The 17,879-nt window shown below is 42.5% G+C and overlaps 1 protein-coding gene across 3 annotated transcripts in view; it reads right to left on the bottom strand.

Moving 5' to 3' along the window:
* The window catches only part of ASPH (aspartate beta-hydroxylase), a 303,702-nt gene that overhangs the window by 122,542 nt on the left and 163,281 nt on the right, over positions 1 to 17,879 (bottom strand). For all 3 annotated transcript variants that reach the window (XM_073583934.1, XM_073583936.1, XM_073583935.1), the window contains one exon: positions 7,720 to 7,805. In XM_073583934.1, the coding sequence (XP_073440035.1) occupies positions 7,720 to 7,805 (86 nt within the window). The remainder of the gene's footprint in view (positions 1 to 7,719; positions 7,806 to 17,879) is intronic.

Genomic DNA, 17,879 nt, shown 5'->3' with positions numbered 1-17,879 from the left:
CAACTTCATTCCAGTGTGTCCATATGGTGTGTTTTTAGTCATTTTCGTGCCATTTTGTGAAATGCCTGTCTTTTGATGCCAATGAGTTGCAAAAACAGTTCAAGACAGAGTTATGCACCATTTTGAAGAATTTGTTGCCAAAAACAACAACTATACATACAAGACAAAAAAAGTAAAGTAACTTAAAAATATCCGCAAATGATAAATTAGGGCCTATAGCACTGTAATGACTGAATTGGTGAATGTCAATCACTCCCATTCGACCTCCTCATTCTGTCTTTTCTCGGTCGGTGTCCCTCAAAGCTCTGTACTGGGACTCCTACTCTTCCCAATCTATACCTTTGACCTGCGACAGCTCATAAAGTCCCATGATTTCCATTACCACATCTACTGCTCTAGTCCAAACATCACCTCTCTGCTGTTCAGAATCCCAGAGTGTCTGTCAGCCATGTCCTCCTCCTCTCGCTTCCTAAAACTCAATGTGGACAAAACTGAACTCATCATTATCTCCCCTACTCCTCCTACCCAATCTATCACAATTAGTAACATCATGCTTTCTGCAGTACAGGAAGTCCGCAGCCTAGGAATAACCCTTGACTCTGCCCTGTTCATCAAATTGCACATCCAAGCTCTTGCCACCTCCTGCCGCCTCTAACTCAAAAATATTTCCAGAATTGATCCTTTCCTCAACCCTGGATTTACTCAAATATTAGTGCATGTCCTCATCATCCCCTGCCTCGACTATGGCAAAATTCTACTCTATGGCCTCTTTGCTAAAGGGCCTGTCACACTAAGCGATATCGCTAGCAATATCGCTATAACGTCACTGGATTTTGTGACGTTATAGCGATATTGTTAGCGATATTGCTATGTCTGATACTTACCTACGACCGCTCCCCCGCTGGTTATCGCAGATCGCGTGAGAACGTCCTGGACCGTTTCTCGTCGTCAGCTTCCTGCTGTGTCGACGAGCGACGCGTGGACGCGGGCGGGAGGACGTCTTCATCGCCTTGTCTGACAGGTAAGTAGCGACCCCCACCCCAGCGATGTCGCCGGTGAGATCTGCCTGTTTAGCAGCTCACTAGCGACCACTTAGCGATGTACCAGCGATCCTGACCGCGTCATATCGCTGGTCGGGATCGCTGGTACATCGCTAAGTGTGACAGTACCTTAACACTCTTACACCTCCCACTTCTGTCGCTAACTCAGTGGCCCGACTAATCCACTTCTCTCCACGCTACTCTTCTGCTTCTCCCCTCTGCAAATCCTTCCATTGGCTCCCAATTCCCCAACATATTCAGTTCAAACTGCTAACACTGACCTACAAAGCTGTCAATAATCTGTCTCCTCCATATATCTCCAAATCAATCTCCCGATATCTTTCAACACGCAACCTATGGTCCTCCAAAGACCTCCTTCTCTCCTCCACACTTATATGTTCCTCCACCAATCGCCTCAAAAACTTCTTCTGTGAATCCCCCTTTCTCTGGAATTCAGTGGCTGAACACATCCAATTATCCTCCACAGTCAGATCTTTCAGAAGGAACTTGAAAACCCATCTCTTCAAGAAAGCTTACTGCCTACAATGACCCCTCTGCTACCTCATCACAACAGGAGCTGCCGCAACCCCTTAACCTAATGCCTCCTTCCTCATCATCCTTTAAAAAGAAAGCCCAAAAGGGCAGGGTCCTTTCCATTCTGTACCAGTCTGTCATTATTAGTTTGTTCACCGTATTTTATATTTATATCTTGCATACAGTGGGGAAAAAAAGTATTTAGTCAGCCATCAATTGTGCAAGTTCTCCAACTTAAAAAGATGACAGAGGCCTGTAATAGACATCATAGGTAGACCATATCTATGAGAGTCAAAATGAGAAAACAAATCCAGAAAATCACCTTATCTGATTTGGCAAGATTTATTTTTCAAATTATGATGGAAAATACGTATTTGGTCACCTAAAAACATGCAAGATTTCTGGCTCTCACAGACCTGTAACTTTTTCTTTAAGAGGCTCCTTTGTTCTCACTCATTACCTGTAGTAATGGCACCTGTTTGAACTTGTTATCAGTATAAAAGACACCTGTCCACAACCTCAAACAGTCACACTCCAAACTTCACTATGGTGAAGACCAAAGAGCTGTCGAAGGATACCAGAATCAAAATTGTAGCCCTGCACCCGGCTGAGAAGACTGAATCTGCAATAGGCAAACAGCTTGGTGTGATGAAATCAACTGTGGGAGCAATAATAAGAAAATGGAAGACATACAAGACAACTGATAATCTCCCTCGATCTGGGGCTCCACGCAAGATGTTATCTCGTGGGGTCAAAATGATCACAGGAACGGTGAGCAAAAATTCCAGAACCACACGGAGGGCCCTAGTGAATTACCTGCATAGAGCTTGGACCACCGTAACAAAAGCTACCATCAGTAACACACTACGCCACCAAGGACTACGATCCTGCAGTGCCAGACTTGTCCCCCTGCTTAAGCCAGTACATGTCCGGGTTCGTCTGAAGTTTTCTAGAGAGCATTTGGATTATCCAGAAGAGTATTGGGAGAATGTCATACGGTCTGATTTGGTCTGAACTGTTTGGTAGAAACAAAACTCATCATGTTTGGAGGAGACAATGCTGAGTTGCATCCAAAGAACACCATACCTACTGTAAAGCATGGGGGTGGCAACATCATGCTTTGGGGCTGTTTCTCTGCAAAGGGACCAGGATGACTGATCCGTGTACATGAAAGAATAAATGGGAGCTATGTATCGTTAGATTTTGAGTGCAAACCTCCTTCATCAGCAAGGGCATTGAAGATGAAACGTGGTTGGGTCTTTCTTTCAGCATGATAATGATCTCAAGCACACCGCCAGGGCAACGAAGGAGTGGCTTCATAAGAAGCATATGAAGGTCCTGGAGTGGCATAGCCAGTCTCCAGATCTCAACCCCATAGAAAACCTTTGGAGGGATTTGAAAATCTGTGTTGCCCAGCAACAAGCCCAAAACATCACTGCTCTAGAGGAGATATGCATTGAGGAGTGGGCCAACATACCACCAACAGTGTGTGTCAACCTTGTGAAGACTTAAGGGGCCTTTACACATAGTGATATCGCTAAAGCGTCACCGATTTTGTGACGCAGCAGCGATATCGCTAGCGATATCGCTATGTGTGATACTTACCTCCGACCGACTCCCCCGCTGTCTGTCGCTGATCGCGCGAGATCCTGCAGCTCCATTTCTCGTCGGGCGCTTCCTGCTGGGCTTCCTGCTGGCGCCGACGAGCGACGCGTGGACTCGGGTGAAAGGATGTCAGGATCGCCGCGTCTGAAAGGTAAGTAATGACCGCTGCTGCGGTACTACGTCGCTGGTGAGCTCTGCCTGTGTGGCAGCTCACTAGCGACCATTTAGCGATGCACCAGCGATCCTGACCGGGTCGTATCGTTGTCGGGATCGCAGGTGCATCGCTAAATGTAAAGGGGCCTTTACAGAAAACGTTTGACCTCTGTTATTGCCAACAAAGGATATATAACAAAATATTGAGATGATCTTTTGTTAATGACCAAATACATATTTTGCACCATAATTTGCAAAATAAATCTTACCAAATCAGACAAGGTGATTTTCTGGATTTGTTTTCTCATTTTGACTCTCATAGTTGTGGTCTACCTATGATGTCAATTACAGTCCTCTCTCATCTTTTTAAGTGCGAGAACTTGCACAATTGGTGGCTGACTAAATACTTTTTTCCCCACTGTACATCCCCTTCTCATGTATAGCATAATGGAATCAATGGCGCTCTAAACATAAATAATAATATTAATAGAGTTGAGCGATACCGTCCGATACTTCAAAGTATCATATCGGATGGTATCGGCCGATCTTTAAAAAAAGTATCGGTATCGCCGATTCCGATACCGGAAGTCCCATTCAAGTCTATGGGACTTCCGGTATCGGAATAAGAAAAACCCTTTCCTGCCCTTGTACAGCCTCTCTGGGGTCTGTACGGGCCTTTCGGGGGGCTGTGCCGGCCTGCCAGGGGGTCTGTGCAGGCTCCGGTGGTCTGTGCCGGCCTGCCGGTGGTCTGCGCAGGCTCCGGGGGGCTGTGCCGGCCTGCCGGGGGGCTGTGCCGGCCTGCCGGGGGGCTGTGCAGGCTCCGGGGGCTGTGCCGGCCTGCCGGGGGGCTGTGCCGGCCTGCCGGGGGGCTGTGCCGGCCTGCCGGGGGGCTGTGTAGGCTCCGGGGGTCTGTGCAGGCATCGTCCGATGGGACTACAAGTCCCATCGGGCGATGCCTGCTACCATGACAGTGATTGACACATTAGCCAATGATGGGACAGTAGTAGTCCCATCATCCGGCTAATGTGTTAAATGTAAAAAAAAAAAAAAAAAAAAAAAAATTACATGCTACATACATACAACATGCATACTACATACATGCTACATTCATACTACATACTACATACATGCTACATTCATACTACATGCAACATACATACTACATATATACTACATGCATGCTACATACATACCACATATATACTACATACATACTACATGCATGCTACATGCATGCTACATGCTACATACATAACACATATATACTACATGCATGCTACATACATACTACATGCTACATACTACATATATACTACATGCATGCTACATACTACATGCTACATACATACTACATATATACTACATGCATGCTACATACATACTGCATGCTACATGCATGCTACATACATACTACATACATACTACATGCTACATACATACTACATATATACTACATACATACTACATATATACTACATGCATGCTACATACATACTACATGCTACATACATACTACATATATACTACATGCATGCTACATACTACATGCTACATACATACTACATATATACTACATGCATGCTACATACATACTACATGCATGCTACATACATACTACATGCTACATACATACCACATACATACTACATATATACTACATGCATGCTACATACATACTGCATGCTACATGCATGCTACATACATACTACATACATACTACATGCTACATACATACCACATATATACTACATACATACAATACATTCATACAATACATACATAGACATACAGTACATATAACATAGAGTAACATACTTACCAATACTTGTCACATTGTTCCCCGAAGCCATTGTCTTTTCCGGAATAAATATTAACATAACAAACCACAAAAATACTCACCCACGATCCGAAGCAGTCCACGAGTGTGTCCCACGACGATCTTGGGTAGAGAACGGCAGCATCAGCTGTTGCTGCCGTTCTCTACGGGCTGCAGGAATCCAATGACGGAAGGTAGGTATCCTTCCGCACTGTATTCCTCCGCCACTTAAAAAAAAAAAAAGTCCCTAGTCTCACTTTATGCCATTGCTGTGTGGGAAATTCCCACGCAGCAATGGCATAAAGTGAGACTAGGGACTTTTTTTTTTTTAAGTGGCGGAGGAATACAGTGCGGAAGGATACCTACCTTCCGTCATTGGATTCCTGCAGCCCGTAGAGAACGGCAGCATCATCTGATGCTGCCGTTCTCTACCCAAGATCGTCGTGGGACACACTCGTGGACTGCTTCGGATCGTGGGTGAGTATTTTTGTGGTTTGTTATGTTAATATTTATTCCGGAAAAGACAATGGCTTCGGGGAACAATGTGACAAGTATTGGTAAGTATGTTATACTATATTTTATATGCACTGTATGTCTATGTATGTATTGTATGAATGTATTGTATGTATGTAGTATATATGTGGTATGTATGTAGCATGTAGTATGTATGTAGTATGTATGTAGCATGCATGTAGCATGTAGTATGTATGTAGCATGCATGTAGTATATATGTAGTATGTATGTAGCATGCATGTAGTATATATGTAGCATGTATGTAGTATGTATGTGGTATGTATGTAGCATGTAGTATGTATGTAGCATGCATGTAGCATGCATGTAGTATGTATGTAGCATGCATGTAGTATGTATGTAGCATGCATGTAGTATGTATGTAGCATGTATGTAGTATGTATGTAGTATATATGTATGTATGTAGCATGTAGTATGTATGTAGCATGCATGTAGTATGTATGTAGCATGTAGTATGTATGTAGCATGCATGTAGTATGTATGTAGTATGTATGTAGTATGTATGTAGCATGCAGTATGTATGTAGCATGTATGTAGTATGTATGTAGTATATATGTAGTATGTATGTAGCATGTAGTATGTATGTAGCATGCATGTAGTATGTATGTAGCATGTAGTATGTATGTAGCATGCATGTAGTATGTATGTAGCATGTATGTAGTATGTATGTAGTATATATGTAGTATGTATGTAGCATGTAGTATGTATGTAGCATGCATGTAGTATATATGTAGTATGTATGTAGCATGCATGTAGTATATATGTAGCATGTATGTAGTATGTATGTGGTATGTATGTAGCATGTAGTATGTATGTAGCATGCATGTAGTATATATGTAGTATGTATGTAGCATGTAGTATGTATGTAGTATGTATGTGGTATGTATGTAGCATGTAGTATGTATGTAGCATGCATGTAGCATGCATGTAGTATGTATGTAGCATGCATGTAGTATGTATGTAGCATGCATGTAGTATGTATGTAGCATGTATGTAGTATGTATGTAGTATATATGTAGTATGTATGTAGCATGTAGTATGTATGTAGCATGCATGTAGTATGTATGTAGCATGTAGTATGTATGTAGCATGCATGTAGTATGTATGTAGTATGTATGTAGTATGTATGTAGCATGCAGTATGTATGTAGCATGTATGTAGTATGTATGTAGTATGTATGTAGCATGTAGTATGTATGTAGCATGCATGTAGTATGTATGTAGCATGTAGTATGTATGTAGCATGCATGTAGTATGTATGTAGCATGTATGTAGTATGTATGTAGTATATATGTAGTATGTATGTAGCATGTAGTATGTATGTAGCATGCATGTAGTATGTATGTAGTATTTTTTTTTTTTTTTAACATTTAACACATTAGCCGGATGATGGGACTACTACTGTCCCATCATTGGCTAATGTGTCAATCACTGTCATGGTAGCAGGCATCGCCCGATGGGACTTGTAGTCCCATCGGACGATGCTTGCACAGACCCCCGGACATCAGCACAGCCCCCCGGCAGGCCGGCACAGCCCCCCGGCAGGCCGGTACAGACCCCCACAGGGTGCACAGACCACCGGCAGGCCGGCACAGCCCCCCGGCAGGCCGGTACAGACCCCCACAGGGTGCACAGACCACCGGCAGGCCGGCACAGCCCCCCGGCAGGCCGGTACAGACCCCCACAGGGTGCACAGACCACCGGCAGGCCGGCACAGCCCCCGGCAGGCCGGTACAGACCCCGGGCAGTCCACACAGCCCCCCGGCAGGCCGGCACAGCCCCCCGGCAGGCCGGCAGAGACCCCCGGAAGGCCCGAAATGACGGCGCATCATGATGCGCACACACCGCGCATCATGATGACGTCAGTCTGTCAATCAACTTTGAACTTCCGATTCCGATGCCGAATTCCGATATTGAAAAAATATCGGAAGTCGGTATCGGAATTCCGATACAGCAAGTATCGGCCGATACCCGATACTTGCGGTATCGGAATGCTCAACACTAAATATTAATGATAATAATGTGATAAGAAAAAACCTGCCTTTTTCCGTAGTTTCTCAGCAGCATCAAGTTCAGCCTTTATTGTTTTATCAAACTTGTTTAACAGCTTGGGCTTCTTTTTCATGGCTGTAAAAAATATAAACTATGTTCATTTTGGATTCAAAAGATTTTGCAACACATTTTTTTTTAATCTAAAGTGATTCATAATTTTATTGATTAAATATTTAGTCATATATTAAATGAGATTGAAGCTCAATTTTTCTAATTTAAAACTAAATGGTTAAACATTCACAGTCATTTGAACTTATTTTTATAATAAAACATATATAAGAAAATTTAGAACATATTTGCTTTTTCTACAGAAAAATGCTTATTTTTTGGCTTTTGCCAACAATTTCCCACAAGTTAATCATTAACATCGAAATACTGCTAAAATCCATCTTGTTGAAAACAGGAGGGACTGACAAAGTATACTGTACTTGTTTAGGATGCACATTCAACTGAAATCAAGCGCTGACGTCGGCGGCCCCCTAGACCAGACTGCAATCATTAAGGGATCTACAGTACCTGTGGTCCGCATGTGCAGAAAGGATGCCGAGGAAATGGAGGACAGGGGAGAAGAATCTTTTTTTTCTCTTTTATGTGTATATGAAGAATGTCACAATAGGGGACATTACTGCAGTATGGGGACCAGAATGCGGACTTTACTACAAAAGGAAGATGAGAATGAGACATTAATACAAATAAGTGACCAAGATGGGGCATTACTACAAGAAGGAGACCAGGATGGGGTATTAGTAGAATAAGGTAACCAGGATGGGGTATTTCTACAATAAGGTGACCAGGATGGGGCATTACTACAAGAAGGAGACCAGGATGGGGTATTAGTACAATAAGGTGACCAGGATGGGGCATTACTACAAGAAGGAGACTAGGTTGTGACATTATTACAATAACAAAAACCATGATGGGGCATTACTACAAAAATGGGATCAGGATGTGGTATTATAACAATAACGGTACGTGCACACGCTGCGGATTCCGCTGCATTTCCGCAGCGGTTTTGGCCGCTGCGGACCCGCAGCAGTTTTAGCTGCGGTGTACAGTACCATTCAAATGAATGGTATAAAAAAACCGCTGTGTAGACGTAGCGGAAAAATCCGCGCGGATTTGCTGCTGTTTTGAAACCGCAGAAAGAATTGACATGTCAATTCTTTCTGCGGAATCCGCAGCGGGTTCCTATCTCCACCATTGTGGAGATGGTGAATCCGCAGGACCAAACCGCAGTCAAAACCGCAGATAATCTGCAGGTCTTTTGACCTGCGGTTTATCTGCGGTTTTTGCAAAATCCGTGCGGATTAATCCGCAGCGGATTCCGCAGCGTGTGCACGTACCCTAAGATGACCAAGATGGGCACATTACTACAAAATGAGGGATGTGCACATTACTACAAGATGAGGACAGGCACATTACTACAAGACGAGGACCAGGAAGGGGGACATTACCACAAGATAAGGCACAGGATGGGGCATTACTACAATAAGGTGACCAAGATGAGGACATTACCGCAAAAAGGGGACCAGGATTGGAGACATTAATACAGAATGAGAACCAGCATGGACACATTACTACAAGATGAGGACCAGGATGGGGACATTGCTATAAAGTGAGAACCAGAATGGGGGATATTATTACAATAAGATAACCAGGATGGGGCATTACTACAATCAGGTGACCTGAATGGGGTATAACTACAATAAGGTGACCAGGATGGGCACATTACTACTAATAAAGTGACCAGCATGGCGCATTATTACAATAAGGTGACCAGGATGGGAGACATTACAATAAGATGAGGATCAGGATGGAGCATTACTACAATAAGGTGATCAGAATGGGGACATTACTGCAAGAAGGGGACCAGGATGGGGACATTAATACAGGATGAGGACCAAGATGGAGACATTACTACAACAAGGTAACCAGAATGGGGACATTACTGCAAGAAGGGGACCAGGATGGGGACATTAATACAGGATGAGGACCAAGATGGGGACATTACTACAAGAAGGGGACCAGAATGAGGCATTACATGAAGAAGGAGACCAGGATGTGGGACTTTACTACAAGATGAGGACCAGGATGGGGCCATTACTACAGGAAGAGGACCAGGATGGTGATATTACTACAAGAAGGGAACCTGGATGGGGCAATTACTACAAGAGGACCAGGATGGGGCATTAGAAAAAGATGGGGACCTTGCTACAATATTGGGACCTATATAGGGACATTATTACAAGAAGGACTAGGATGGGGCATTACTACAAGATGGGGACAAAGATGTGGAGATAACTACAAGATGGTAACCAGGATAGGGGACATTACTATAAGATGCTTGCCAGAATTACTAAATACTGCTAATTGTAAGACAGTATTACTGTGTGTGGCCAATTGGAGGAAACAAAATTGTAAACATGTAAAAAAAAAATAAAATTTAAATAAAGCATGAAAAAATATTTTGCCACTAAAAATGCTGTTTTATATATAAACTAAAGTAAACAAAAAAGTGCACGCTTGTTATTGCCACATCCATAACGACCCAAGCTAGTAAACTGTACTATAACCCATACGAAGAATGCCATTTAAAAAAATAAAATAAACAGCAAAAATGTTTAAAAAAATTATAAAAGGTGTATAGAAAAAAAATAGTTTAAAAAAACCCTCATTTTGTCCACCAAAGAATGTGCCCCCCCTAAAAATTCAAATTTTTTTTATGTGCGACCCATCTACCCAGCTGAGTTTTAAACCCCTGACTTAGACTATTGTGTTGTTTCAGCTCTTCCACCTAGTTACTCATATAACTATTGTGGCTATTTCTTCATTTATACATAGAAATGACCCTGAAATATTACACCCATCTAGGGTTCATTTAATTACTACATTTACATCTTATTTAAGCATCATGCATTTGTCTCATCCTGCAGTATGTGTCACCCATTTTTTACTGTGTGAGTCATTTTTCATATGTCCTGATCGTATTTTCTTAATAAAGCATTATATTTTTTTAATAAACTTTACTTTTTGAGAGTTTTCTCACTTTTGTAAGATTTACCGTATTTTTCGGACTATAAGACGCACTTTTTTCCCAAAAAATTTGTGGGAAAATGGGTGGGGTGTCTTATAGTTGGAATATACTTACAAATACTGTGGCGGCAGCAGGAGTCGGGCGATTCTGCGGTGATCCCGGTCTGACGCTACTGAGCGATGATCACACTCCCTTCCCAGGCTGGTGCGGCAGGTTCGGCGGTGGTGCTATGTGGTGCGAGGGGGCTCCGTCGGCATTTGGTGAAAGCCCAGAGGCCCCACACATCCATTACTGCGATGCGGTGGCCTCTGGGAAAATGGCCAACGGTGGTGGCGCATGCTCAGATTCAGATCTTGGCAACGAGATCTCGTCTCCTGAGATCTCGGAACGAGATCTCGTTGCTGCTCAGATTGAGATCTCGGCAACAAGATCTTGTCTCCCCAGATCGTTGCTTAAATCTCAATCTGAGCATGTGCTGCCCCCGGTGGCCAATTTCCCAGAGGCCACCACATTGCAGCAATGGATATGCAGGGCCTCTGGACTTTCACAAGATGCAGGTGGAGCCACCCGCACCACCGCCAAACCTGCCGCAACTTTTTCCTTTCAGGCCATCGGGGGGTTAATATCAGTTTTTTTCCTCGGTGGTCGCTGGTGTTACATGGCTGATGAGTTTGCTGATGCAGGTGGTGACCCCACCCATCTTCCTTTAAAAGGTCCTTTTAAAGGAAGTTGACTGTTGGTTATACAGGTCCTTTTGGAAACCAACCGTGCTGAAGAGAGGAGCTTGCTGGTGCAGTGGTGATTCAGCTGAAAGCTGTGTTCAGATGCCTTACTCTGCTGTGCGGTGCATGGCAGCAGAGAAAGCTGTGTTGTTTGTTTTTCCTTGTCTGTTATTTCTTCCCTTGGTGTTGTATTAGAGCAGCGGTGGGACCAGTGTCCGCACTAGCCACTTCCCTACTGAGGGATAGGTGCAGGGCAAGTGAGGGCTGAGGTATCCTGCTTGGATATGGTTTGAAAGAAGCTGTATAGGGATGTCAGGATAGTCCAGGACACAGCCTCAGGAGAGTGCAGGAAGTGTCCATTTCACCGTTCCTTACTGCAGGGCCCTCCGTTGTAATTGTGCCCCGGTGTTCCCTTGTTTGTCTTGCTGTTTAGTGACCGATTGTTGGGTCGGGTCACACAGGGCCAGTCACTTCGTGAAACTAAGCCTGTTTACACCTTAATGACCGGGCCAATTTTTACAATTCTAACCACTGTCACTTTATAAGGCAATAACTCTGGAACGCTTCAACAGATCCCGGTGTTTCTGAGAGTTTTCTCATAACACATTGTACTTTATGACAGCGGTAAAATTTCTTCAGTATGACTTGCATTTATTTGTGAAAAAAATGGGAATTTGGTGAAAATTTTGCAATTTTCTAACTTTTAATTTTTATGCCCTTAAACCAGAGAGTCTTATCGCATAAAATAGTTAATAAATAACATTTCCCACATGTCTACTTTACATCAGCACTATTTTGGAACCAAATTTTTTTTGTTAAGAAGTTAGAATGGTTAAAGGTTGACCAGCAGTTTTTCATTTTTTCAACAAATTTTACAAAACCATTTTTTTTAGGGACCACCTCATATTTGAAGTCACTTTGAGGGGTCTATATGACAGAAAATACCCAAAAGTGACACCATTCTAAAAACTGCACCCCTCAAGGTACTCAAAATCAAAACCACATTCAGTAAGTTTATTAACCCTTCAAGTGCTTCACAGGAATGTTTGAAATATGTAAGGAAAAAATAAACATTGACTTTTCTTTCACAAAAATTTTCCTTTATACCTATTTGTTTTACTTCTGCAAGGGTAACAGGAGAAAATAGACCATACATTTTGTGCAATTTCTCCTGAGCATGCTGACACCCCATATGTGGGGGAAATCTACTGTTTGGGCACACGGCAGGGGTCATAAGGGAAGAAGCGCCATTTGACTTTTTTAATGTAAAATATGCTGGAAAAATTATCGGTTGCCATGTCGCATTTGGAGAGCCCCTGATGTGCCTAAACAGTGAAAAAAAACATAATTAACACATTTTGGAAACTAGACCCCCTAGGGAACTTATCTATATGTGTATTGAGCACCTTGAACCCACAAGTGCTTTACAGAAGTTTATAACGTAGAGCCGTGAAAATAAGAAAAATCACATTTGTCCCAAATAAGTCTATCTCCAGATTTTGCATTTACATAAGGGTAAAAGGAGAATTAGCGCCATATAGTTTGGTGTGAAATTTCTCCTCAGTACGCCAATACCAAATATGTGGAGGAAAACAACTGTTTGGGTGCACGGCAGGGCTTGGAAGGAAAGGAGCACCATTTCACTTTTTGAATGCAAAAATTGATGGAATAATTAGAGGACGCCATCTCGAATTTGGAATGTGCTTAAACAGTGGAAACCCCCCACAATTGACATCATTTTGGAAACTATACCCCTTATGGAACTTATCTAGATGTGTATTGAGCACCTTGAACCCACAGGTGCTTCACAGAAATTTATAGCATAGAGCCGTGGAAATAAAAAAAAAATCTAATTTTTCCCAAACAAATCTTTTTTAGCTCCATATTTTGCATTTTCATAAGGGTAACAGGAGAAATTGCTCCACACAATTTCTTGTGCAATTTCTCCTCAGTATGCTGATACCATATTTGTGGGGGAATACTACTGTTTGGACGCACGGCATGGCTTGGAAGGGAAGAAGCACCATTTGACTTTTTGAATGCAAAATTTGATGAAATAATTAGTGGACGCCATGTCGCGTTTGAAGAGCCCCTGAAACAGTGGAAACCTCCCACAAGTGACACCATTTTGGAAACTAGATCCCTTAGAGAACTTATCTAGAAGTGTATTGAGCACCTTGAACCCCCAGATGCTTCACAAAAGTTTATAACGTTAAGCCGTGAAAATAGAAAAAAAAAATCACATTCATAGTGGATATTGACACAATCTCACCAGCTTCTGCCATCATCTTAACAAGGTCTTTTGCTTTTGTCCTTGGGTTGATAAGCACATGTCAGTCCAAAGTACGTTCAAATCTGGGACACAGAACCCATCTCCTTCCTGAGTGGTATGATGGCTGGACTTTCTCTTCTTGTTTGTACTTGCATATAATTGTTTGTACACATGAACAAGGCACCTTAAGGTATCCTGAAATAGTACCCAAGGATGAGCCAGACTTGTGCAAGTCCACAATTCTTTTCCTGATATCTTAACTGATTTCTTTACACTTTCCCATGATGCTACACAAAGAAGCAGTGTGTTTCAGGTGTGCATTAAAATACATTCACAGGTGTGTCACTAATTAACTCAGATGTTGCCAAAAAATCAGAAGCTTCCATACACATGACATCATCATATGGGCAGTCCAGAATTGTTTAAAGGCATAATAATTAGTGATGAGCGATTATACTCGTTGCTCGGGTTTCCCCGAGCATTCTCAGATGTCCTCCGAGTATTTTAGCGTGCTCAGAGATTTAGTTTGTGTCCATGCAGCTGCATAATTTACAACTGCTAGACAGGCTGAATATATGTGAGGATTCCCTAACAAACAGACAACCCCCACATGTATTCAGGCTGTCCAGCAGCCTCAAATCATGCAGCACGCCAAATGCTCGGGGAAACCCGAGCAACGAGAATACTCGCTCATCTCTAATAGTATTCTTAGTGTATGTAAACTTTTGACTTTGCAGCAAGTGATAAAAATTACTTAAAACATTCTCTCTCTCTACGTATTATAGCATTTGGCAAATTTTAATGATTATGGTAATCCTAATTGACCTAAAACAGGAAAGGTTTATTCTTATTTCTTGTCAGATATTGAGAAAAACATGCATATGTGTCTTTTTATATAGTTTATGTAAACTTCTAGTTCCAACTGTACCTGGGAGGCTTTGAGCCCAATTTTGCTGGTGCTGCTTTTGTCTTTTTCTTTTTAGATACCGTAGATGGATAGATAGACATACAAAAAATGAAGGCAGCACTCCAAAAATAGAAAATTAGAAAAATATAATAGCCCAAAGTGACTGCAACATTTTGGTCCAATTGAGGACCTTTCTCAAACTTGCTGTTACTTTGGGCTAATAAATTGTTCCAATTTTCTATTTTGGGAGTGCTGCTTTCATTTTTGCATGTACAGTGCCTTGCGAAAGGCACTTTTCTGTTTTTGAATTTCCACAAAAAATTAAAATAACCAATACATTTCGTTCAACTTCACAAATGAGTCCCACTTGTTGATTCTTCACCAAAAAATTTACCTTTGGTATCTTTATGTTTTAATCATGATACAGCATGTGGGAAAACGTTGAAAAGTTCCAGGGAGCCGAATAATTTCGCAAGGCACTGTATATTGGAGGATCAGTTTATGCCTGCGAGACTCTGCACCCTGCCCCACCCTCCATTTTTTTTGTTGGTGCTGCCTTGATTTTTTTCTAGATAGATAGATATTCATCCCTACTAATGTAGTTTTTCCTGGTGGCCTGTCCCTATCCATGAGGACACTCTACAGAAAACTAGTGTACAGTAACACCAGAGAATGTCAAACAATGTAAGATCTGTGGTTCGGATCCAACTGATGGGTTAGGCAGTGGGTAGCTCCCTAGGGTAAGGGATCTAAGGAAAAAAAATATAAATATATTTTTGCTGGTGCCACTTTCAGTAAGGCACACCATGTAGGCACTGGACCTGCTAAGTCAGGGGACTGGCGGACCTATATCTCTTCCTATGGGAGAATGTTACAGTCACTGCCAGCACAAAGTAGGAAACATAGAGATTTTCCAGCATATTTTACTCCTTCCTTTTGTAATGCCTAACTGCCTAATTACCATTTAGTCTAATTAAGACGATTGAGGAGAACTACTAAAGAATAAAGCGAAGCTCTTTTTAATCTGACTTATTATTTGAGAACTAATTAGAAAATGTGTGCAAAAGCTAATAATTTAATGTCATTAAATATTGATTTTCTTTCAGTGATGGCTTAAATAAGCATATGTTAATTTCTTGATTACTGGTAATTCAACATTTATCTAGAATTATGTTAATAGCTAATTAGTGATGTGTAATTAAGTGTTCAGCTGATGAAGGCTGTGATGGTAAACCTCATCTTGTATAGCATGCATTGCAGGGGAACACAATGATGTAACCCACTATTCATGAAGGACAATATATGGCACCAACTAGTGATGAGCGAGTATACTCGTTGCTGGGTGATCTCCGAGTATTTTGGCGTGCTCGGAGATTTAGTGTTTGTTGACACAGCTGCATGATTTGCAGCTGCTGGACAAGCTGAATACATGTGTGGAATTCCTAACAAACAGGCAACCCCCACATGTATTCAGCTTGTCTAGCAGCCACAAATCATGCAGCTGCGTCGACAAACACTAAATCTCCGAGCATGCCAAAACACCCAGAGTTCACCCAAGCAATGAGTATATTCGCTCATCACTAGCACCAACCAAGGCACAAGATGGGACTTTATATTCCCAAAGACTCAAATCAAGATAATGTTAGGATGTCTTTTCTACAATCAAAAGTATCTCTAGAACATAATGATATTAGTGCCCATATGTGAATTGCACGTGGAAGCATGGTTGAAAAGCAATGTCTGACTTTCATTTGAAAAATATTCAGAATTGAGAGTCCTCAGTGGTTGATACCTGTTAATGGCTAACTGAAAAGATGGTAACACACTGCAAGCTTTCGAGACTACTCAGGTCTCTTCATCAGGCATAGACTAATACAATAACACGGTACAAAGATATACATCTTTCCTGACTTTCATTTGTTCATTTTCATAGATTTTTGATTTATTACTACTTTTGTCAGATTCAAAATATTTCTGTGACCATTGTGCATTTTCTGTCATTAAACGAGGGTTACCAACAATTTTGACCACGTGTGTACCTCCCAACTTTTAAAGAAGACAAAACGAGGCAACAAATGCGTCACGTATCTACCATCAGGCCATCTCCTTAGCGTTCCTCCCTGCCCTCATTCCATCTCCTTTGTGCTCTTCTCTGCTGTTAGGCTGTCTTCTCAGCATTCCTCTCTTCCCTCAAGTCATCGCCTCAGCATTCCTCTGTGCCTTTAGGCCATCTCTTTAGCATTACTCTCTGCATTCTGGCCATCTTCTCAGTGTTTCTTTCAGCAATCAGGCCATCTCTTTAGCATTCTCTTCAGCATTCCTTTCTGATCTCAGGCCATCTCCTTAGTGTTCCTCTCTGCCATAAGGCCGCTTCCTCAGCGTTCCTCGCTGCCCTCAGACCATCTCTACATTCCCTTCTGCCCTCAGGTCATCTCCTTAAGGCCCCGTCACACTAAGCGACTCACCAGCGATCCCGACACTGATATGAAGGTGTCAGGATCGCTGGTAAGTCGCTATGTGATCGCTGGTGAGCTGTCACACAGACAGCTTCACCAGCGATCAGCACAGCGATGCCGTGCGCCCGGCATCGCTGGCTATCGCTGTAGAAAATAGTATCAAAATAAAAAATATAGTATTCTCACCTTCCGACGTCCCGTTTAGCCATCCCGCCTCTCTCCACGCTCCGGTCCCAGTGATCCTTTGCACGAATGACCGCGAGATGTCACGGTCTTGCGGGATAACAAAGTCTCGCGGTCATTCATGCAAAGGATCACTGGGACCGGAGCGTGGAGAGAGGCAGGATGGCTGAACGGGACATCGGAAGGTGAGAATAACTATATTTTTTATTTTTTTTTATTATTTTTTTACACCTGATCGCTGGTCTCCCGCTGTCACACACAGCGATGCATGCTGGCCAGCGGGAGACCAGCGACCAAAGAAATGTCCAGAGGTTTCTTCCAGCGATCAGCGATACCGGCAGGGGGGCCGCTCGCTGATCGCTGTCACACACAGCGATCTCACTGGTGAGATCGCTGTTACGTCACAAAAGTTGTGACTCAGCAGCGATCTCGCTACCGAGATCGCTTAGTGAGACGGGGCCTTTAGTGTTCCTCTCTGTGTTTTGGCCATCTTCTTAGTGTTTCTTTTTTTCAGCCATCAGGCCATCTCTAGGTTGGCTAGTCAGCTTTCCTCTCTGCAATCTTCTCAGAATACC

This window comes from Dendrobates tinctorius, unplaced genomic scaffold (assembly GCF_039654945.1).
Source record: "Dendrobates tinctorius isolate UK_male_01 unplaced genomic scaffold, ASM3965494v1 ptg000082l, whole genome shotgun sequence".
NCBI classification, from domain to species: Eukaryota; Metazoa; Chordata; class Amphibia; order Anura; family Dendrobatidae; genus Dendrobates; species Dendrobates tinctorius.
The sequence above is the reverse complement of the archived record's forward strand: the minus strand, read 5'-3'. Positions and strand labels throughout refer to the sequence as shown.